At 37.0% G+C, this 25610-nt stretch overlaps 1 protein-coding gene and 1 pseudogene across 1 annotated transcript; both read left to right on the top strand.

The window, feature by feature from the left end:
- The first annotated feature begins 3900 nt into the window (after positions 1-3900).
- On the top strand, positions 3901-4850 carry LOC127228066 (olfactory receptor 51B6-like). The gene is given in 2 exon segments (XM_051192504.1): positions 3901-4576; positions 4579-4850. Coding segments are annotated over 2 exon segments (948 nt in total).
- A 14938-nt stretch (positions 4851-19788) lies between these two features.
- On the top strand, positions 19789-20726 carry LOC127228958 (olfactory receptor 52P1-like; annotated as a pseudogene).
- The last annotated feature ends 4884 nt before the right edge of the window (positions 20727-25610 follow it).

The raw sequence follows: 25610 nt of genomic DNA, 5'->3' as shown, positions 1-25610 counted from the left end.
CTGAGTTAATATTTAAGACAGAGCTAGCCAATAAGAAGCTCTATCCATTGGCCAACAGCTTTATAAAAAAAATACAATTTGAGCAATTTGGCTTTAGATAAACTATTTTTCTGTTCTTATATCCTGTCATTTTACTATAAATCCACCTTTTATTGAAATGTTGCTGCTATGCAACAGCAATTTTGAATTATATATGAATATAAGTGTATATTTTTAAGTTTCTTGTTAACTATAAATATTATTTAATTTACCAATATTTTTCATATATTATGATACATTAAATTCTACAGTAGGAAGTGTTTTATTTTAATACTAGACACTAAACTTCAATATGAAGAACTTTTTTCTTTTTGTTTGTAGTTTTATTTTGTTAAATAAGCCTTTGGATGTAAAGGTCAATTAGTGTCTTTTGAGTTTAAGATGCATTTTGATCACTCACTTATTTAATATAGGCTCAAGCATATGTTCCTGTGATATCTAGTTGGAGGGAACTAGTGAACCATCCACATATTATTGGCTAATACATTCTCTAATTGTTGATTGATTTGTGTAAGGTAGAAACTTAGGTTAAGGATGTGAATGTAAACCTTCTAGGATCTGATGTGAATGTAAACCTTCTAGGATCTGGAGTTACAGTTTATAAATACTACGTGGATGCTGGGAATTAAAACTAAGTCCTATGGAAGAACCAACCGTAAGCACTCTTAACTGCTGAGCCATCTCTCCAATCTCTTTTTCTAGCTAGACAAGCACTTTCTACATATTCCAGCTTGGTCCTAAAGTTGTGATCTTCCTGCTCTGTCTCTTAATTGTTGGGATTCTGATGTGATACACAATTCTCAGCTATGTAGGATATCAATGGATGCTACTGATGATATTAGAATATACTGTCCAGATTTCTTTTCAAGGAAAGACTTCCTGCACAGTCATGGTAGTGGGATCAGCATCCAGTCTCCACCTCTCCATCAATACCAGATGGCAAGCTATAGAGAACCATTGTGCTCAATATTATGACCTCATGGTGCCAGAAGATCTCATCTACTGACTAATTGAGGAGGAGTTTTAAAGGCCTGATCATTCAAGCTATACCTCAGTAATATTTCTTCTTTTCAATTCTATACATTTTTATTTTACTAGTTTTCTAATAATGAACGTTTTGCTGTGAACTGTGCCAATAGCATCTTATTTTGAATAACCTAACCTGTAACAGGAAAATACTATAATGAATGAATGGCCATCAGTGAATTGGTGATTGGTTGATTAACAATAACACAAATACCTAATAGGGCATTATTACCTGGGTACTCTTGCTTCAACAAAAATCTTGTTCTTTAATTTACACATATTACCTATTTTAGGTTCAGGATTCAGGTTTCTTAAACACAGTGGAAAATATAATTTTCCCAAAACATGGTTGCAGTACAGATTCCTAACCATTGTGTTTAGGTTTCCATATCTTAATAGAGTTATATTACCATCCTGTCAACAGGCTCAAGTGAAAGTTAGAATATAAATAAAAGTCTTGGAGATTGCTGATAAAAGTTCCATAATCCCAAGATTCAGAGTACACACAAAGGAGGGTGCACTGGGGGAGACAGGCATAAGGAGAAAAGAAATGACCAAAAGAAGGAGGAGAAACAAGTAACCTAAATTACAATTGATCCCTGGGGAGATACTTCTGAATAAAGGCTCCTACTAGCCAGGCTTTTGTGCAGTGTCTGAACAAAGGTGTTTTGACCAAATTCTTCACAAAGCTAAATATCTGAAGCTCCCTGACAATGGCATTAATGAATGGACAAGGTTAAAATCTCAGGTCAGTGAGGGTATGGAATGAATGTTCTTTTAGGGCTCTTAGGTACCAGGGCAGGGCAAAACTGGAAACAGGTATCTGAACTTTCAGTAAGAGAAAAACAGCAGTATTGCCAGCTAAGAACCTATGGGTGATGGTCATGGGTCTAAAAATCTCCCCTCTGTGCCTGCAGCATGTTTTCTTTAGGGGTTACCTATGCCAGTGTAAAATATAAATATAAAATATAAAAAATATAAAAAAGAAGACCCAAAATTTGGGTCAGTGCGTGGAGAAATTTGCTGGGGATAATAAATAAAGTGTATTTCATTAGATGCACATATTAAATTCTCAATTGTTATTATTAATAATAGTATTAATAATAACAATAGCAAAAACAACGCTAAAGTTAACTTCAAAGAAGGGTGTGAGAGCAAACCAGAGTGCCAATGAGATGAATTGTGTGTTTGTCTTTTCTTTTGCCTTCTAATTTTTCTGACTTGCATTCTTTTAACCCTGTGATTTTTTTTCTCTAAAACTGTCTCTACTTTCCTCAAATGTTGACAAAAGTTGTTTTCTTCAACTTTTCACAGTCCCACTATCAGAAATGTCAGAATTTCTCATTTAACCACTCCACAGCTTTATCTTGCCCAGCACAACATCTGCCACTCAACTAAGTCCATTGCTTAAAGTAAAACCCCTGTATTATCATATTCTTTTTTCCTATTGATTTCATAAGGAAATGTTATCACTTGACAAGTCTAAAGCTTGATAAGACAGATGTTTATCCATTGCAGTTTTTGTAGTAACAAAAGCTTCAAAGTGAAGAAGGCATTATCTTTAGCAATTTTCATTTATTCTTAACAAGATGAAGACAAATATAGTTATCATCTTTTATAAATGACAACTGCAAATCTTAAGTGGCTCCCTAGGTTTCTGTACTATTAGAAAACAGCAGTAGTGGAATGGCAACCAAAGTCTTGAGGAATGAAGTCCATAGATGAAAGCGGGTCATGTAACATTTAAGAGTACACCAAAAATGTAGATTGTACAGCATGTAGTCCACACCAAACATAAAAGAAAATGATTATATTTTTGCTGGATGATGCTGGAAGATGACTGCTAGTATTCAATGGTACCTTAGAATTCTGAGTCACAAACCTTTCTTGGGGTAAGTAAATTCTATCTGACTTCATAGCCTTTAAATCACAATCAATATGCATATATGAGTTTTCCAACAATAAAAAAATCCATATTTATTTTTGTTTTTCTAAATAGGTTGTATGTTATAGTCATTTATCTTGTATTACCAAACAGTGCCTTCAAACAATTATTATAGTCTCTCTTTTGTAAATGTATTATGAAATCATTAAATATGAATATATATAATGAAACATATATTATTAAATAATACAGGTAATGAAATTCTGAAGTTTCTGATAGAGTTTACCAAAAGCTAGAGTATTACACTGCTCAAAAAGAGAGGCTTATTAGTTTAGAGACAAATGCATAAAGGTCAGTTTTATATCATTTTGAAGCCTCTTTCAATCTCTATAATTTTATCAATTGGATAACCATTATTGATACAATAAACATATCAATCCCTGTATTTAAATATCCTTTATGTATTTGTTTATATGTTTATATTACTTCTGATGTAGAGGTCCATACTTGATTTTCAAACAATGCTTGGTTGCTTTCTGACCTTCTAGGTTTCATTTGTTCTGGGAAATGTTCAGGGCAATCTCACCACCCACAGTCAAGATGCATAGTACCATGAAAAATATTGTATAAGCACATACACTGTTAGAAAAATACTCAATTATAGTGATTTCTCCCTTCATTTTGTTTCTAGTACAGAATTAACAAAGACTTCATACAGATGTACTCTTCATGCATAGTTCTATCTAGCACACACTCCAGTAGTCTTATAGTGAACTCTAAATAATTATAGAGCTGTTCTTTATATACCCTGTTTTTCCATACCTTGAAAGCACCCAGGAATGATTGAATTGTCATTGCTGTTGGAAAGAAGGACCCCTGAACACCCACATTGCAGGTAACATCTCCAAAGGGAAAACCCCAAAGAACTGACGTGGAAATTTTTCTCTACAATGCCCTCAGTGTGGCTTAACATGTCAACCTGCCCATTTCTGCTCACTGGCTTCCCAGGTCTGGAGAAAGCCCATCACCTGATATCTCTCCCACTGCTGATGGCCTATATCTCCATACTTTTTGGCAATGGCACCCTTCTTTTTCTCATTAAGGATGACCACAACCTCCATGAGCCCATGTACTATTTCTTAGCTATGCTGGCAGCTACAGATCTTGGAGTAACATTGACCACCATGCCCACAGTGCTGGGTGTACTGTGGTTAAATCACAGGGAGATCGGCCATGGAGCCTGCTTCTCTCAGTCCTACTTTATCCACACGCTCTCTATTGTAGAGTCAGGGGTCTTGCTTGCAATGGCCTATGACCGTTTCATTGCCATTAGAAACCCATTAAGATATTCCACCATCCTTACAGATACTAGGGTAATAAAGATTGGTGTTGGTGTATTTATTAGGGCTGGTCTATCAATCATGCCAATAATCATTCGTCTGCATTGGTTTCCCTATTGCCGATCCCATGTACTCTCTCATGCTTTTTGTCTACACCAAGATGTCATCAAGCTAGCCTGTGCTGACATCACATTCAATCTTCTCTATCCAATTATTGTTGTATTTGGTATGGGACTTTTAGATTTTCTGATTATTTGTTTCTCCTACATTTTAATTCTCAAGACTGTCAGGGATTGCTTCTACAGAAGCGGAGTAAGGCCCTCAATACATGTGTTTCCCATATCTGTTGCATCCTGGTCTTCTATGTCACTGTGGTTGGTCTGACATTTATTCACAGATTTGGAAAGCACGCTCCTCATGTGGTCCATATCACAATGAGCTACATCTGCTTCCTTTTCCCACCTTTTATGAACCCTGTCATCTATAGCATTAAGACCAAACAGATTCAGAATGGTTTGCATCGCTTATTCATCTTGCCTTATTCCAGAACACGACTTTGACTATTCTTTGAGAAAAACTTGTAAAATTTGAACAAGTTGGCAACATTTCATGCAGAAGAAACTCAACAAAGTATTTCAATAGAAACCTGCTTGATTGTTGTTTATTACTTTTTGATATGGCATAATATAATCACAATATGAAGCACTGTTTAAGATCTCACTTTGGTGTAAACTATTGTACTATGGTAACAAATTTGGTCTGGTGATCTCATGGCATCTGACATGGACATCAATATATAATCTTTGAAACTACAGTATACAAATACTTGGATCAAAACTGTAACTTTCAGCATGGGCTTCTTATGTTGAATATTGTTTTCCTAGGGATAAGTTTTTTTAGTATTTTTGTTCAAATGGAAGTAATTGCTGTTTTTAGAAACCTTCCCAGAATAGAATGAGCTTTACATAGCCATTAATTCACAGTGTTTACTGTAGGAAAAGCATGTCCATGAAAGCCTGTCCAGGTACAGTTTTGATCAACAAACATATATAAAATAATAAAATCAACAAATAGAAATTTAAGCCAGAAATATAGTTCTGTCTAACCATTACCTTGTTAAGTCTGGTCCCAGACACTGCTGAGTAGTAGGCATTTTAACTTAGTAAAATTATATAAAAAGTCTTATTTGGAGAACAGACAGATGATACTAGATAGGTGATCTTGCTACACAGAGTTCCAGACCTTGACTTGGCTGGTCATTTTCCTTAAAGGGGGTGGGGGATGAGGATGGAGTCAGTGGTTGTAATGGAAAGATAAATGCTCTTTTCTGACTCCCAATCCCTTTTGAAGTTGATTTTGATCCCTCTTAAAGCATTAGGAAATGGTATTTGTTGTTCTATGGCACCATAAAGAACAAACACTTGCTCAGATATGTTCATTGCTACCCTATTTACAATATCCAAGTAACAAAAAATTTAAAAAACCTTAAGCTATCTTCAGTGGTATACACCATTATCTGTATGCACTATGTGGTCCATACAGATAGTGGTGAAGTTATCCAGCTGCAAAGAAGAAATAAAATCATCGAAATTAGATATAAATGAATAGACCTTGGAAATATGACAGTTAGTGAGTTAACCAGACCCAAAAAGAGAAACAACACATATTCTCTCAATAGTTTGTAGAGCGCTCAGCCCCAGTGGATATATCTACATAGCAGATACCACGTCTATGGCTAGAGAAATCTACAGAAGAGAGAATAGAAAGGTTGCAAGATCCAGAGTATTTGCTGTGATAATCTATCACAAATGGCTGTATAAACAAGATATAAATAATAATAATGTGGAAGGGGGAATTAAAGGCAATTTATGACTTCTGGTAGGGGAAGAAATAGCTTCTTCTGGGAAGAATTCCAGTGCTCTTTGCCAAATGCAGAGTGGTCAGCCTCAAAACAAAACAGATACAAATACAAATATAGACTATGTAGGACAAAAACAAGTTCCAGATATATACAAGTTAGTGTATGTATTTGTGTGTTTCTGTATGCACATGCCCTTGAATGAAATAAACATAATAAAAAAGAGACAAAGAATGAGGGGCCATGGGAAAGGTTTGAGAGAAGGTAGCTGGGAAGTTCTGGAGGCAGGAAATGAGGTCTGTAATTAGATTTCAATTAAAAACATAAAAAATGAACCTGTACCTGTAATTCAAGTGTTTTGGTTTTTTTTTTTTTTTAATAAATTTTATTTAAATTAGAACAATCTTATTTTACATATCAATCCCAGTGCCCTCTCCGTCCCATCCTCCCATGCCTTTCTCTAACAGCCCCCCATCCCATCCTCTTTCTCCCCCCCCCCATGGAGGGTGAGGCCTTCCATTGAGGGATCATCAAAATCTGTCACTTTTTTTAACTTACCAAATATATTGTTATTAACAACATAAAACACTAGCATAATAAGATAACATTGAGTAATGAACTGTTTGATTCTCTTCAAATCCCTTCACTGTATCTCTGGACTCTGACATCCTGGCCATGTCACAAAATGGTGATAATTTTACAGAGCTTCTGGAATTTATGAGTAACTCAGAGAAGAAAACAAACCATTACTATGTTCATTAGTTTTATGTCAACCTTTCTCAACTAGAGTTATCTGAAAGGAGAGACTTCAATTGAGAAAATGCCTTCATAGTATTTAGCTGTAAGATATTCTCTTCTTAGTGGTTGATAAGGAAGAGCCAGCCCATTGTAGTTGGAGCCAGCCCAAGCATAGTTATTCTGGGTTCTCTAAGAAAGCAGGCTGAACAAATCATGAAGGGCAAGCCAATAAGCAGCTTCCCTCAATGGCTTCTGCATCAGCTCCTGCCTCAAGGTTCCTGCCCTGTTTAAGCCCCTGTCATAACTTCTTTCAATGAAGATGGAGAAATAGTCTTCCCTAGAGAAGATCATTTGGTTATTTAATACCAAATGATCAACTCTGAAAACATACATACAAATAACATTATATGGACTGAGGAGGTTATATTCATTTATCTGGGAATATGTATATACACATATAGCAAAAATTAAAGAAAAAGAACCCATGAATTTGAAAGAGAGTGAGGGATATGTAAGAGCTTTTGGGTGAATAAAAGGAAAAGGTAAATGATATGATGCAATTATAGTATAAACTAAAAAAAAAAAAGCTTCAGAAAGTAAAATAAAACAAAAACTTTTTAAAAGCTAAAGTTCTTTATTTCTTGGAATAAATTCAGGGGACCTATCCCACATCAAAGGAATATTTTCTTGACTTTTATTTTTTTCTATGTAGGATGATACTGAAGACTGCTCCTAGTATTAAGGATGTTAACTGAATAGCAGTTTAAAATAATATTTTATTAATGCCTTGATAAATTCATATGATATATTTGGTGTTTTCACCTCCAAAGTCCAACCAGATTTTCTAGCTACTTTCCTGGTCCAATTTTGCATTCTTTCCCTTTTTTTTTTACTTTATAAATTAATTCTTTTATTTTCTACAATCATAATACAAATTACATATTTTTATCTTACCATTCCTCCCACCAAACTCTTCCATATTACCCTCCTTGCTCTTTTTCAAATGAAATCAATGGGCTCTTTTTCCATTAATTATTTTTGTACACACATATATGCCATTATTTTAAAGCTACAATGTCCAATTTGTGTTTTCCAAATAAGAACATCACATTCCAAGGCAGGATAACAGTGTTTTTGTAACATCTATAAATTGATATACATATAATTGACAACATACAAAATGCCTCCCTTCATTTTTGTCTTTATTTATACTGAAGAGATAGAATGGTAATTTGAGATATTTGATTGCACTATGAAACTCTGAGAATGTATTAATAAGAATAACCTTGGGTCAGAGGCCAAAGTCAGAGATTGACCAGAATTAGCCATAGAGAACCAAGAGGACACAGGAAGATGGACAGAGAGACACACAAGAAGGAGTAGGGAGGGACTTAGAGATTTGTGAATCTATTTGGTTTGAGACAGGTGGAAAGGGTCTCACTTGCTGGGTTTTGAGACCCAAAGGAACGTTAACTGGTTGCTTTTCACTTTCTGTGTTCTGGTAGATTTATACACCAATGTCTGATTCCTGATTATTTATTGGTAGAAAGAACAAAATAGATAAAAGAAAAACTCAATAGAATATAGACATTAGAGGAAAAGTACAAGACAAAAAAAAAAAAAAAGACATGGTTTCAGATATTACTTGTGGAGTCATATCTTGTATGACACAACAGTCTCTGGGTCCATCATAGCCTCTAAAAAAACTCTCAGGAGTAGATAAGGTCAAGGGGTACAGTATAATAAAACTTATAAAATGAAATTTTCTGTGACCCTGTGTCCAAGATCCTAGACCTAAAAATCTGGACCAAAAGCCATCTACCCTACTTTGTCTTTCCTAATTCTATGTGACATTTAAAATTAAATATTTTCCTATTGATAAAACAAGTCTTTAAACCAATATGTAGTAGGAAACTTGGCAATTATTAATTCAAATTTCCAAATTCTGAAGGCTATAGAGATAGAGCCTGGAAGAAGCAGAATTGGACTTTAGGGAGAAACTCTTGAAAGAATTCTTTGTTGCTTAATTTTGTGAATGGCCTGAGACGGTTAAGCTCAATACATTCCAGAGTCATATCATTGGCATCTATGAGCAAAAGTTTAATGACCAGGTCAGTAAGTAGCTCCAATGGGACTTGAACAGTAAGTGTTGTATCAGCATATCAGATGGAGGAGCAGGCAGTGTGTGGTATATAGGGAAAGGTACCATCCCACTCAAAATGTCATGAGATATATGCCATATTTCATGTATCCCAGGACTGCCTAAGATATATCTCCATGACTCTTTAAATTTCTTAGAACTTGGTGTCTGAATATTTTCCTTTTTAAAATGCTTAGATGAGGCAAAAATTCAATTCTATTTTTTCTCTTCCCCACTAAAGGGCATATTTTAGGAAAAGTAAATTTGAAACTTCACAGAAATAGAACAAATTCTTTCCTTCAAATCTCAAGACTAAGAGATAGGCTATCCCTTTTTTATTAGTATTTTCAGATCTATGGTCTTGTTTCCTATTTTTCTGTGTTTAATTATATGGTATATTTACTCTTCAATATATTAAATCAAATGGCCAATGGATGGTACTGTACAGATCAGAAGTGCAAATTAACATAAAGGAAAGATTGCCAACTAGACCAGTCTAAGATTATGGTAGAGACAAATCTAGAAAACACAGCAGTCAAAGACAGAGGAGTAGGTGTGCTTCAGATTCTGAGGATCTCAATACCACAAAGACAGGAAGTAATGGATCTGCTGCCAAAGTGAGATAGAAAGGGGAAAGCTGGCTGTCACTTTCATCCACGGGGCATAAAAACCCTGTCAGATGCTATTGACAAAATTCTGAGAATGCAGAAAACTGGCATTGAGATAATAATTTATCTGATCTGCAGCTCAGATAATCTACACAAGGCTTTGGAAAGGCATTGAAACTCATAGTGAGAACTTATGAAGATAAATTCCACTGGTGACTGTCCATCAGAATAGACAGGACTGTCAGGTTTGCATTCCTTCTAATACACAACATAAGGGGGTTAGAATGGCAGTAGTGAGAGTTAAGAGTATAAGAAAGGCAGAAATTGAAGTTGGAAAGATGGAACTGAGTCAAGAAAGATATTTTTATTTAAAGTAAATGCTTTAGTAATTCCTTCTCAAGAAGAGATTAAGGGTAGAAAGATACCCAGAACATCTCCTTGAAACCTCCATGTTTTGGAATCTGAAGGATTATACAACCAAATGAGTTTATCATCAATATATCATCTCGAGAACTGTTTAACTGTTAATTCGTGCAAGCAGACACACATAGTTTTCCATATCAAATACTGATTTTATTCAGGTAGATGAATTTTCAAATGTAAAACAATAAAACAGGATCTGTATCATATATCATACACAAAAAAGCAACTCTAGTGCATTATAGCCATAAATTAAGACCTGAAAATGCAGAACTGGGAGGATTTGGTGGAGTTTTAAAAATTATATGATAATCGTGGGACAATGCCTTTCCCAGATATGATTGTCTACCAAATAAAAGTCCATTTCCAGGTATACAAGATATCTAGGTCTTTTAGGATCCAGCCCTTAGACCTCTCAGGTTTCAGAAAGCATGAGAATGATTTGAGAACAAAATGAATTCTCCACTATATACTTTTTCTTCATCTGTTTATTGTCTAATTTCTACTCTAATAATTTTGTGCTGCAGACCTTTCAGTGGGTGACGGGTCTGCAGGGAGACCAAGACTCGGATGAACAGGTCAGGAGTGGCTTCACCTTGACAGACAGACACAAACACACTCGAGGAGTTTTGCAACTGCTGCAATTTTTTACTTCAGAGCACCGGGTTTTTATGCATAAAGTTCAAGGAACAGATCTTTGGCCACAGTTTAAAATTTACAGGCATACTATAGAAATGTCAGCAATTATTTTGGAGCATGAGATCGTAAATACATCTCATGTTTATTTTGGCCTGCTTGTGGTCAGCTTACCAGGGATTTGATTTACTGAATTTAGAGAATAATCATTGTCTCTGGTCAGTAAACTTTTAACAGCATTGATAAGAACTCTTTTACTGTTTTATTGATTTAGGGGCCCTAAAAACTCAGTAGTAAATCCCACAACAGCTTTGCTGTGGGCGGGCTAATTAGGCAGGGTCATCTTGTGGGCAAATTCCTATAGCTTTAGGTGTGTTAATTTATTAGGCCTTGGGCTGACACCTGAAGTCTCCACTGGCTCCCTGGGATTCCTAGCTGAGGGCTGGCCTGTATCTCTTTTGTCCCTGAAACTATACCTAAGTGTTTTCTGGGCTTCTCTGAATTAACAGTGGAGCTACAGGCCAAAGCACCCATGATCAAAAGCATTAAAGCTATCATAGCACAACAAACACCTAGCACCCGTTCCAGACTGTCAGTGGGGCAATCACCTGCAGGGTCCTGAACCACTTTTCCCCAGGAGGCGTAACCACCTGTGGTGGGAACCTCTGGACAGGTAACCATTGAGATTTCTCTCAGCCTTTGCTACACTGTCTCCACTGGGGCTGGTGTGGCAATTTTGTCTGACTACTAATTTTTCCTAGCTTCTTCTTCAAGCCTCTTCTTCTTATATCCTAATCTCTCCAAAAAAAATCTCTCTACCTCCTGAGGCTTGAAGTAAAAGAAGGAGTTACAAGGATAGCTCTCATTGGTCAGAAGCACATTTCTAGCTAATTGATAAGGGTAGAGCCATTGCCATGGCAACATAAGGTCCCAGGACCATAAGAGTAAAATCATTAGCAGATGGAGGAGGGGGTGTGGGGTGGGCACAGTGCCCAGTGACAAGTTTGAGATACAGATCCATTGTAAGTAGACTGGCAAGTGAAGAATTGGATTCCTTTTCTTAGTTACCTTGTACATACTTAGAAGGTTTCAAACTTATGATCTATTTACAAAAGTTCTTTAGTCTAGTTTGAATTGCTTTGAGGTGAACATAGCTAGTTGTGCGCAGTTAGTATGAGCAAAAGAACAAGGCAGGCTTTTAAGTATCCATAGTCCTTATGGGACAAATAGATCCAGTTATGAAGCATGTCCTAGTATACATGCTATATATCAAAACTGTATAATTATATAATAAGTCATCTTCTGACCTCCTACACTTGTATGTGCCTATTCATTAACTAACACATTGCTTTTTGTTTTTTTTTTTTTGGTATGTGTGTGTGGGATGAATCTCACCATAGAAATGGAGCACCATGGCTTCACAAAAAAATTATAGTAAGAACACTGACTATTCAAAAGAAACAAATATTCCCAATGTCCTGCATGTGTGTCTCTTCCATCGGAATGCATTGTCCCATTGGGTTTGCCTTTTTTGGTTTTCAGCTGATTTGTCACTGCATAATTATATGGACCACAGGGGTGATATTCATTCAATTGTTCATCAAAGGGGTGCTATAGAACTCCTCAAATATTACAGGCTATTGCTATTACTCTTGGTTACCCTCCAAAATTTGACAGTCAGTTCCTTCCATGAAGATACCAAGTACATGAGCCATAACACAGAGACAAATAAAACTGGTATTTGACCAGAGGCATTTTTTCTACTGGAAAGCTTTCATAGAGCTAGCAGTTTCTATATATGATACGATGGGGTAAACATAACCAAAAGTCTTATGAGGGTATCAACTCTGCAGACTATGATAAGACTTGCTGGGCAAGATATGACCACTTAAGCAATAATAGCACAAATATTATGTCAGTAGTCAATCACTTTCAGACTGAATTTAAGACAGAATTCATGTCTGCCCTTTAACTGTGCCCAAAGTACATGGATATGTAACTCATAAAAGGGAATATAGTAGTATAATTATGCTAAATGGCCATAGTAAAAATGCCTCCTCATTTGTTTTCTTTTTAACTACACATTAGTGTGTATCTCAATGCTCATCAGAGAAGTGCATTTTGCAATACATGGCAAATAATATAAATCCCCGTGAAAAGCAAAGAGGTAGTGAATAAGAGACTATGAACTGTTCAGCTTTAAATGCAGCATCTATTTATACTTACTCTCGAAGGCTCAGACGTTATCATGGAAGCGGGGGAGGAAAGATTGTAAGGTAGTTAGCACTGCAGTGAAGCTGTATTTGTTGGGCACAAAAGGAGTAATGCATATATGAACTCACAGGGGTTGGGACTGTGTATCAAAGACCTACACAAAATCAACACATCTAGCATTCTAGTGATGACTTATGTTGGAGAGGATGTGGAGAAAGTGGAACACTCCTCCACTGCTGGTGGGAGTGCAAACTCATACAGCCATTTTGGAGATCAGTATGGCAGTTCCTCAGGAAAATGGGAATTAGTTTACCACAGGACCCAGCAATCCCCCTCTTAGGCATATACCCAAAGGATTCACATCCATGCAACAAAGACATCTGTTCAAATATGTTCATAGCAGCACTATTTGTAATAGCAAGAACCTGGAAGCAACCTAGATGCCCCTCAATTGAAGAATGGTTAATGAAGATGTGGCACATCTACACAATAGAATACTACTCTGCAGAAAAAAATAATGGTATCTTGAAATTCGCAGGCAAGTGGATGGCACTTGAAGAAACCATCCTGAATGAGGTAACCCAGTCACAAAAAGAGGAACACAGAATGTACTCACTCATATATGGATTTTAGACCTAGATCAAATGATCACCAGCCTATAATTCACATCACCAGAGGAACTAGGGTACAAGGTGTATTCTAAGAGATTCATATAAATTCCCTCACAGAACTGGGAAGGGACAAGTCCCCCAGAGCTCAGGTGAAGTGGGGGGGGGCAGCAAATGGAGAGAGAAGTAGGAGAAAATGAGGGGGGAGGAAAGGAAAACATGTGCGACCAGGAAGATTGAGCCTGGTTAGGAATAGAAGATAGGAAAGAGAGAGAGACAGAGACAGAGACAGAGACAGAGAGAGAACATAAAAGAGGGAGCCAATATTGGTTTGAAGATAAAATTGAACACAAAGAAAGGTCTAGAGAACTACAAGACTGCTCCCAACTAACAATCTCAGCTTCCGTGGAAAGGCTATCATAAATGCCCTTCCTGGAGAGTGAGATCAACAACTAACTTATCCATGCAGCCCTCAACTAATGCAGCAAACACCCATACATAAACACTGAGTCGAACTAGAACCCAGATGCAGATGGAGAGGACAAGACCATACGGAAGAAACACACAGAGGCAGCTTACCTGAACAAGGAGGAGCTAAAGGCCACCAGACTGATAGCTGGGAAGCCAGCATGGGACTGACTCAGGCCCCCCTGAATATGGGTCTCAGCCAGAAGGACTGAGCAGTCTAAGAGACCTCAGACAGTGGAGCCAGGATGTATCCCTGGTGCACAAAAGGACTTTGCAAACATATCCCCCATGGAGGGATAACTGCCTTAATCTAGAGACAGGAGAGAAGCCCTAGTCCTTACTTCACAGGACCTGTCAGATCTACATGACCCCAACTGGATGGCATTCCCCTACATATGGAATTGAGGTGGGGGGATGGGAGGGGAGGGTGTTTAGAGTGCATGTGAGAGGGCAGAGAGGGTAAAAAGGGAGGGAAGGAGGGAGGGAGGGATGGGGGAGGGAGGGAGGGAGGGAGAGGGAACTGGGATCGACATGTAAAATAATAAATTCAATAAAAAAAATGCTTTGACTCCAAAATTTAGGTTGAAGGACAAGTTACTGGGAAAAAGGATTTCTATTTTTGTTTTCACAGAAAATGAAAAGATGTGGATTCCTTCCAGACTAATGTGGTTTGATCACGCCAGACCGCCTGAAACAGAGTACAAGGTGATCCTACATTCAAAACAGCTGGACAAAATAGCTCTACAGACTACAGCCAGGATATCTGAATCTTCTTGGACAGCGCCCCTTACCAGCAGGAAGTAGTTTGGAAAGAACGACGCCCAAATTCCAAAATATTGTGTATAAATGTTTGTTTTCATTTAATTGGACTTTGTTATATAAAATTAAATAAAATACCAACTCTAAGTAAGAGTTTATTCTTCAGAGATGTGATCTAAGAGAGGCCATGTTCGAGAAGATTGCCTTGCATCAACACACATATTGACAACACTAAATGGACTCCATCAGTTTAAAAACAAATACATGGAGTTGGTATGAATAATTGGTAGAGTATAGAGGAAGAATTAAGGTACAGGAACTGGGGACTGAATTATGTCAGAATACCCTACTTACAAAATTCTCAAACAACATAAAAATATGTGATAAAATTAAAGTTTGCCAGAAGTCCAAAATGGCTGTATGAATTTGCACTCCCACCAGCAGTGGAGGAGTGTTCTCCTTTCTACACATCCTCTCCAGTATAAGTTGTCATTGGTATTTCTAATGGGAATTAGTTTACCACAGGACCCAGCAATTCCCCTCTTAGGCACATACCCAAATGATCCACAACAATGCAACAAAGACATGTGCTCAACTATGTTCATAGCAGCATTATTTGTAATAACAAGAACCTGGAGGCAACCTGGATGCCCCTCAACTGAAGAATGGATGAAGAAGATGTGGCACATCTATACAACGGAATACTACTCTTCAGAAAAAAATAATGGAATCTTGAAATTTGCAGGCAACTGGATGGCACTTGAAGAAACCATCCTGAGTGAGGTAACCAAGTCACGAAATGACAAACATGGTATGTACTCACTCATATATGGATTTTAGACATAGAGGAAAGGATCACCAGCCTATAATTTACACCACCATAAGCACTAGCATACAAGGTGTATTCTAAGAGATTCATATAAAGTCCCTCACAGAAGGGGGAAAGGACAAGTCCCCCAGAGCACATGGGAAGTGGGGGGAGGGTCAGTGAATGGAGAGAGAAGTAGGAGAAAGAGAAGGGGAGGAGGGGAAAGCATGTGTGACTAGGAAGATCAAGTCAGGGTAGGAATAGAAGACAGAAGGGAGGGAGGGAGAGAGAGAGAGAGAGAGAGAGAGAGAGAGAGAGAGAGAGAGAGAGAGAGAGAGAGAGAGAGAACGAACATAAAAGAGGAAGCCATATTGGTTTGAAGAGAAAACTGAACCTAAAGAAAGGTCTAGAGACCTACAAGACTGATGCCAACTAACAATTTGAGCAACCATAGAAAGGCTACCACAAATGCCCTTCTCAGATAGTGAGATCAACAACTAATTTATCCACCATCATGGAGCCCTCATCTAGTACCTGTTGGAGACAGAAGCAAATACCCATAACTAAACACTGAGTCGAACTAGAATCCAGATGCAGAGGGAAAAGACAAGACCAGGTTGCAGAAACACATAGAGACAGCTGACCTGAACAAGGCGGAGCTAACGGGCCCCCAGACTGATAGCTGGGAATCCAGCATGGGACTGACTCAGGCCCCCCTGAATATGGGTCTCAGCTAGAAGGCCTGAGCAGTCTAAGGGAACTCAGACAGTGAAGCCAGGGTGTATTCCTGGTGCACAAAAGGACCTTGGGGACACATCCTCCATGGAGGGACACTGCCTTAACCTAGAGACAGGAGAGAATTCCTAGTTTCTACTTCAAATGACTTGACAGATTTACATGACCTCACCTGGATGGCATTGCACTACATGTGGAATTGGGGTGGGAGGATGGGAGGGGAGAGTGATCAGGGTGCATGTGATGGGGCAAAGAAGGAAGGAGGAAGGGAGAGGGAACTCAGATAGACATGTAAAATAAAAAATAAATAAAATAAAAAAATGAAAAAAAAATTTGCCAGAAGTACCTTAGCCTATTTTTTTTGTCTTTTCACAGATTTCCCCAAGGAATATATTAGTTTCAACATTTGAGTTCCATGATTTGACTGTAGAGACACTAAAGATGTGCTCTGTAAAAGGCAGATTCACAAGTTATACCAGGTCCTTGGTGTGTGCAGGGTTAACATGGCAGTGTTGAGGAACTTTGTGTTTCCTCTTTTTACTTTAACATTACATCCCCCAAGAGGGCATCTACATTAATATCTGACCTCCTAAGCAGTGGGCTAATACATTGTTAGCCATAGCTACTATCTTGATGATGTGCTCTCTGGTGTATGAAACAATTATTCTCCAGTCTCATAAAACATAAGTCCATATTAAAGATAAGGACATAAAATCAAATGGGCAAGGAAAATTCACACATATTCCAGTGGTATTACCTACCTAGATAAAGCAAATAGGAATTTGATTTGGTGATGAGGACATGAATAGTCTGTAATGTTTTCTTGTTCAGGAAGAATATTGACAATAATTTATTTTGCAATATTAGTTCTGGTTGTATAAGTCATTGTAGAAATAATTTGGGTAAAATCCAGGCCATGGAGGAAATTGAAGTGAATGAAAATTAGAAATACATTTGAATAAATCATCAAATGGTTGAATAAATCATCAGGTGGTTCTGACACAGGATGGAAAATTCTTTTAAATGCCTCTGAGACTGAAGAGGAGCCTAAAACTTCTGATATGTAATAATTTATTGTGCCTTTGTTGGATTACTATATATGCCTTTTGTACTTAATCCTCAATGAACAATCCTGACACCAGACACTAATTAGAACACTAGCAGAATCACAAAGTTAACTATGATTGATAAAATAAAACAAATCCAGTTTGGAGTGTCTTACATTTGTCATCATAACACCTTAAGAGAATATAGACAGTACAACAAAAGTAAACTGCATCAAAGTGCCACAGACTTTCATGAGAATTTTCTGTTCTCAAGGTGAGAGTTCAGGCTAGGAACTGTCCCCTGGGGCCTAGAAACAATGTCACTTTTCAGGCTCTATGAACTAATCCAGTATTTTTGTTGTTGTTGCTTATAAATGAAGAAAATTTTATAAACAGAAGTCAAAGGTCAGAGTAGTCCTGCAAGACCTATGTGGTGAAGATTATACTGCAGGGGATGGATCCCATTCACAGTAAGCCTGGGAGAGAGATGCTATTCATGGGTCAAAGGGACAAGCAGAACCCACTCCTAGTGTTGACTGCAATATGCTTCCTGGGCTCTGCCAAGGAGCTTTTCCTGAAGTCAATTTTTCTCTTTTTCTAGATACAAGGCAGCTATACTGTATTCATGAAAGTGAACTTATTGGAAACAAAGTGTTAAGAATTTAGTGGTCAAGAAAAATTTTATTTATACTCTTTAGAAAAATCTTTCTAAATTCAATTGATCTTACTGTCACAACTTCCTGCTTAAACACTTTAATGTGATTGTTCTCTAAGTTGCAACCAGTCTTTTACAAGTTTAAATCTTTCAGAATCAGATCAAGAGTGGAATTTTTCTCAATGCCTCTACTGAGGGAAGTCATTGGAGGAATTCCAAATAGCTAGCAAATGTTTTGTAGTAAGTAAAACCTTGTTTAACTGAAAGTTTCACATTTGTATTTTTGCCTTCATTTCTTATCCCTAAGCCTTTAGACTTTAGTGGAACATGGTTCTAAAATATACCTTAGTGGTAAAAATTGAAGCTATGATTCATTCCTAATACTAAAAACAGTCTTGCTTCTTTAGTAAGAACATTTTAGAAATATATTTATTTGCATCACCCTAGAATTGAAGTTTCTGAGGTGAAATAGCATAACACAGCTTTCCTCTTCAGAAGTCATATTCAAACATTTAGGCAAGGAAAGTCTTTCCATAGGAACATGTGAATAAAACTGTGTTATAAAGAGTGCAGATAAGAGTCTACAGTTTTGGTTCTAGGCTGAAGCTAATTCCACAAAGAACAATTAAAATATAATAACATATAAAAGCTAAAGGGTTTACAGTGTAAGGAGAAAGCCTAAGAATCAATGCTTGCTGCTAGACAAAAACCCTGAATTGATGAATCTTTCAGCCTACCCTTCACTAGACAGGGTAGACACCCAGATTAGAGGAAGGGCTCATGCTACATAGCTGTGGCTCTACAAATATACTTGGTTCACTTCTAAATTACTGGCTTACAAGCCATAATTTTAAATTTTTGACAATGTATCTTTCTATTTATTCATTGTGTGTGTGTGTGTGTGTGTGTTTGTATTTCTTGTCTATCAAACTATCTGTTTCAGAACTTAATCTTCTTAAATAGAAAGAATGAGAGGCTATTGTTAGTTGACAAATTTCCCAAATAGAAGAGTTTCAAATGGCAGGATGTGGAAAATCCCTCTACTGTACACAAGGAAGGTAGTCTGTGCCCTGATTGTAGAAAGTCAATAGTCATTCCTGGAAAAGCAACTTTGAAATGATCCACTGACTTTTCTTTCCCTCATCTGTGTTTTTAAACCCTCTTCTATAAACCTCTTCTGCTCATGGGATTCTTTTTTATTTTGTATTCTGAAGGGTCATACAATTTTTAAATGGAAATATAGATGATTTTCCTGTTGGCAATATGAAATGTGCTTGACTTTATTTTTGAAGAGGGATAAAGGGTTTATGCCTATAATTTTATATTCTTTATTCTTGTCAGTCCTATTGGGATGTCTAAATATTTAGTTACACCAGGATAAAATTATAAAATTAAAATGACAGAATATTCTTGCACCCATCAAGATCTATTTGTGAGCATTTTCATTTTTTTTTTTTTTTTTTTTTTTTTTTTTTACATTTTATTTAGTTTCTTGGGAAGAAAATCACCAGCAGTAGCCGAGATATATACTAGTTTATTATCAATCCACTAGTACAAAGTAAAATTGAAGTAAACCTTGAAACTAGGAGAAAGTAATGAATAAATATATTTCCTTTTCAGATTGAAATGCTGAATCTTAAAGCATGAAGTCATTTATATCAACATTTTCAGAGGTTTGGTTGAATCAACTCTTCTGGGAAAGTGTTTTCAAGCGACCCTGGATCAAGGAAGCATTTACTATGCTGTCTTCTGTTTATAGAGTATTACCTGTTTTCTACTACACATACAGCGGATTGGGTTTTAACATGGCAGTCAATGTTACTTGTCAACACATTGCATCTTTCTTCCTTGTTCATATTCCTGGGTTGGAAAGATTTCACTGCTGGATTGACATCCCTGTCTATCTCCTGTTTGTCCTGACCTTGCTGGGGAACAGCATAATCATTACTACTATCAAACTAGAGCCAAGTCTCTACTAGCCTATGTATTTCTTCCTTTGCATGCTGGCAAATAATCACATATGTCTTGCCTCTTCTGCAGCTCTAAAGATACTTGGCATCTTCTGGTTTGATGCACACTGGATTTGACGTCTGTCTATCACAAATGTATTTTATCCACACACTTTGCATTATGGAGTCAGCCATTCTAGTAATCATGGCATTTGATCGCTTTGTGGCCATTTGTATCCCCCTTCATTATGCATCAATCCTGACAACATCTATGGTGAGTAAGCTAGGTCTAGTTGGCCTGGTCAGAAGTGTGCTCATGGTTTTGCCATGTCCTCTTCTCATTAAGAGTCTGCCCTACTATACAAAACACACCATCCATCATGCCTACTGTGAGCACATGGCTGTGGTAAAGTTGGCCAGTGCCAACACTCTCATTAACAGAGCATATGGAATCTCAGTGGCCCTTTCAGTAATATCAGTGGACCTAGGACTCATAGCCACGTCTTATGTAAAAATCCTCCAGGCAGTGTTCCGGTTCTCTTCCCAGAATGCCTGCTTTAAAGCCCTGGGCACCTGTGCTGCTCTGTCTGCACTATGCTTGTCCTGCACTGTTTAGCTTCCTAACTCACCGCATTGGCAAGAAGGTACCTCCAAGTGTTCACATCATTTTTGCAAGTGGGTACCTCTTGTTACCTTCTGCAGTTAACCCAGTGGTATATGGTGTTAAGACCAAACAGATTCGTGACCGAGTGATAGAACTTTTCTTTACACACAAGAAACTTCCTGAAACATAACGCTTTGCCATAAAGCTTATTTTAGCTGATTTTGTTTTGTGAAGTCAGTATACATTAACAATAGTTAACTTCTGATTTCAACTTTATTCTGATTTAACTATTTCTATAATACATGTCTTATGATCTAATATGCTTCTATATTTACTCAATTATATTTTATATAAGTTATTTTTTGAACTGTATCATTTATTTCACAAATTTAACATGTTTCACAAATTTACTTTAAATTTATTTGTAACTATCTTCTTCCCATGCTGTATCTATATCTAAACTTCTCTATAGTAATATTCAGGCAACAAGGAAAACTTTTCTGAAAAGTATATTTAACATTTTGTTTTATTTCTATTATAAAGTTTACATTGAAATCATTACTATTATCCTGCAGCCTGAAAAAAAAATTTGAAAAAAATATCTAAAGTTAATGATACTTCTTCAGTTTATCAGAAAAAAAATTATGCGTTAAATTGCTACCACTAAATCTAGAGACCAGAAACACAGAAGAACCAAAGTCAAGTCAAAATGGCTGGAGACAGGGCAAACTGAAGCTTAATGTTTAGCTACATAAATGTTTTAGATAGGTTCCTGATGAAAGGAAAATGAATCCGAATTTAGTGAGAAATAAAATCAAAATAGACTAAATAGAGCTTAAAGTTTGGTTTTTCTCAGTCTTTATTTAGTGTGTATCATATCATTCAAAGCAATCCTAAACATAAGACTACAAGGAATAGGACAAGAATATGTATAATGATCATCATAAAAGTTGTAAAGGATGAGCGAGAAGTTCTTCATTATATGGTATCTTCTCTCCCTTAGCTAGAGTTTACTGGTATTTGACAATGAACATAGTTTTTATCAGCATTTTGATAACTCCAGTGCAACCATTAAATATTTTAAAGTATATTAATGGAAATTGAATATTAAATTCTTAAAAATGTGCAACTAAATCTATAGAAGCCAAAAAGAGGAAGGGAAAATTAATAAATAAGCATGTAAAATTTATTCAAATATCACAATAATTATTCAAGTATAATAAAAATCACAGTGAATGTGCATTGTCTAAATATACCTGAAAAAATAGATTTTTTTCAGAATGTATAAAATCCACTCTTCTGAATGAAGAACCCACATTGTTTTTTAAAACTCCAGTTATATTTTTAAATGTTTTCATGAAATTACTGTGAAACAAAGAATGAACAGCACATGAATCCTACTACAGAAGGACATACATTCTGTGCATTTACTGTCAGTTTTCAGCCCTTAAAAACATTCCTATTTTTTGAAATTAAAGCTTTAATCAACATGATAAAAATAATCAATGAAAGAAATTCTGCTCTCCTTAAACAATATGTCAGTATTTAAGATAGATGTGATGTGGATGAATGTTCTACCATTTCCATTATAGTAATTAGTCCCAATTAATTATACATGATAATCTGAAAATCCCACAACAAAATTTTAAAGAACATATAAAAATTGCATAAAATAACCTATGACACAGGACTTATCAAGCAACTATTTGGGCATATGTGATAGGAGAATCACAACTTAAAAGTTCACAGGGTCTATAGAGTGAACTCAAAGTGGGCCTGGGCATCCCAATAAATAAAGAGGGGTTGGAGTGTTGACTCAGCAGTTAATCAAGTTGATCTTGTAGAGGATCTAGGTTTGATTCTTCATATCTACATGGTGGCAATACCCATTAATAACTCCAGTGCTAGGGAATCTGATGCTCTCATTGGACCTCTGTGGCATCAAGCACATATGGTACATATAAACACATGGAGGCAAAATATTTATACATAAACTAAAATGAACAAATCTAAAATTTTAAGAAAAAGAAGATCAGAGTTATTATCTAAAGATGTGCATTAATTCCTTGCCAAAGGATGATTGTCAATAGCTTCCAGGACTGGAAGAGTCAGTCTTCATAAAGGTGTGGTCCTTTGTAGGTTGAGCACTCTTTGCTGGAAGCCCATATATCCAGGAGTATATGCATAGCACAAACTGTACTTGATGGATTCAAAATGAAAAAATGGCATTACAATGAGTGGTAATGAAATAGAGTATGGAGGTATGGATCTGCAAGGAGTTGGGAGAAAAGTGTAAATATGTTCAAGATCCACTGTATGAAGTTCTCAAATGTCTTTTTTAAAAAGGTAAAAAGTGGAGAGGATTGGGAGATAAAATGTTTGCTACACAGTGTGAAGATCTGAGTTCCTTATGTATCTGTTTGAATACTCCTATGGCAGGATAGGAGATGGGGACAAGACAATTTCTTGAATTTTGCAGACTAACTAGCCTGATGCACACAGTGGTAAGCAACAAGAGTGCCTGTCTTAAACAAAGTGCTAGGAAAGGACTGAAATCCAAGATTATCCTCTGATTTCTGCATATGTCCTGTGATAAACATTGGCACACAACTATACACATAAACATTCACATAAACACACAATATCAATTAAAAATAAAAAGAAAAAGAAGGCTGAAAAAAGTCTGTAGTGTAAGGTTAGAATATCTGAGTTCAATCAATCATCAATAATAGTTTGTATTGTACATCATTATTTTATTTATTTAAATTACCTAACCATACTGTTAAATGGTCAATTGTAAATATAAATTATCTTAAAGTTAATAATGTAAGCACCACACACACACACACACACACACACACACACACACACACAAAGACCATGAATGGATAAGTGAGAGAATTTATTGGGATGTATCATTTTATCACTGAAACCGAAATGAGGTAAGTTGAATATGTAAAATATTCAGGTTAGCAAAATTAAGCCTCAAAGTTTTAATAGTTAATCATTAAAGTGGGTAAAATAGAATAATTAAACCAAGAAAAGGGAATAAATGATGGAACATTTGAAAACTAACAGAAATAGGACACTTGTAAAGCAATTATATTAAAAGCCATAATTATGAACAGTGTAAAAAATTAAAAACAAACCAATCTCTCTTATTTAACAGAAATGTACTTGTAAAAACACTTATGGATTAATATTGAGAATAGAAAAAAGGATTTATTCCTTCTTGCACCTAAATATAAAAACAACAAACAACTCTGAGAGGCCATGTCTAGAATAAACCATTTTTTTTTTGTTTTTGTAAATTTAAATTTGAAACAAGCTTGTCTTACATATTAATCTCAGTTCTCTCTCTCTCCCCTGCCCCCCACCAATCCCTTACCCTATTCTCTTTTTGCTCCCCAGGGAAGGTGAGGCCTTCCATGGGAGATCTTCAAAGTCTGTCATATCATTTGTAGGAGGGCCTAGGCCCTCCCCCATGCATCTAGGCTGAGGGTGTATCCCTCTATGTGGAATGGTCTCCCAAAGTCCATTTTTGCACTAGGAGTAAATACTGATACACTACCAGAGGCCTCATAGATTTCCCAGGCCTCCTTACTGACACCTACATTCAGGGGGTTGGATCAATCCTATGCTGGTTTCCCAGCTATCAGCCTGGGGGCCATGAGCTCCCCCTTGTTCAGGTCAGCAATATCGGTGGGTTTCTCCAACCTGGTCTTGACCCCTTTGCTCATCACTTCTCCCTCTCTGCAACTGGATTCCAGGAGTTCTGATCAATGTTTAGCTGTGGTTGTCTACTTCTGCTTCCATCAGCAACTAGACGAAGGCTCTAGGATGGCATGTAAAGTAGTCAGCAATCTCATTACCAGTGAAGGGCATTTTTACAGCAACCTCTCCACCATTGCTTAGATTGTTAGTTGGGTTCATCCTTGTAGATCTCAGAACATTTTCCTAGTACTAGATTCTCTTTAAACCTATAATGGCCCCTTTTTTTTGTGGTATCTCATTTCTTGCTCTCCTCTATTCTGCCCCCAACTCAATCTTCCTGCTCCTTCATGTCCTCTTCTCCCTTCCTCTTCTCCCCTTCTTTTTCTCCTAACTCTCTCTCTTCTCTCCCCATGCTCCCAGTATGCTCAGGGCATCTTGTCCCTTTCCCCTTCTCCCAGGGGCCATGCATGTCTCTCTGAGGATCCTCCTTGTTTCCTAGCTTTTCTGGCAGTGTAGACTGTAAGCTTGTAATTTTTTGCCCTATGTCTAAAATCCATATATGAGTGAGTACATATCATGTTTGTCTTTTTGTGACTGGGTTACCTCACTCAGGATGGTTTCTTCTAGTTCCTCTCATTAGCCTGTGGATTTTAAGATTCCATTATTTTTTTCTCTACTGAGTAGTACTCCATTTTATATGTGCCACATTTTCTCCATCCATTCTTTAGTTGAGGGGCATTTAGTTTGCTTCCAGGTTCTGGCTATTACAAATAGTGCTGCTATGAACACAGCTGAACAGATGTCTTTATATGAATGTGTATCTTTTGGGTATATGCCTAAGAATGGAATTGCTGGATTGTAGAGAACTGCAAAGTGCAGCGCCTTTAAGATGGCGCTGGATTCTGCCCTCCACCTTCCCAATGGTGGGTGCTCTCTGTATTAAACAATTCCATATTTGGCTAAAGCTGAGAATCTGGCTTGCTTCTGTGTTTGTGGACCTGCCTGTTTTTGTTTTTCACCGCATGGCATTCTGGGGTTGACTGCCCAAAGGCTTTTAAGCTGTGGGCTGGGCTGCCCCAGGGGTCAGAAGATTATACAAGGTTCCTGAATAAACTGCTTAAAGAAGAGTCTGAGCATTGTGTTTTCCTTGCTGGTCAAGGTAGACTCGACAGGTGGTGGCCCTTAATTAGGGGAAACCTCTCAGAACTTTCTGCAGTCAGGGTAAGTGCACTGATAGTTCCTAATAGCTCCCGGTTAAAGTGGGAATCTGAGACAAAAGGGGGAAGATCTGTGACAAAAGCGGGTGTTTGCTCTCTCTGTAAATAAAGAGGGATCAGGAAGATCCACAACAAGAGCGGAT

This window comes from Phodopus roborovskii, unplaced genomic scaffold (genome assembly GCF_943737965.1).
Source record: "Phodopus roborovskii unplaced genomic scaffold, PHOROB, whole genome shotgun sequence".
NCBI lineage: Eukaryota > Metazoa > Chordata > Mammalia > Rodentia > Cricetidae > Phodopus > Phodopus roborovskii.
Note: the sequence above shows the minus strand (reverse complement) of the source record. Positions and strands in the feature narration are given on the sequence as shown.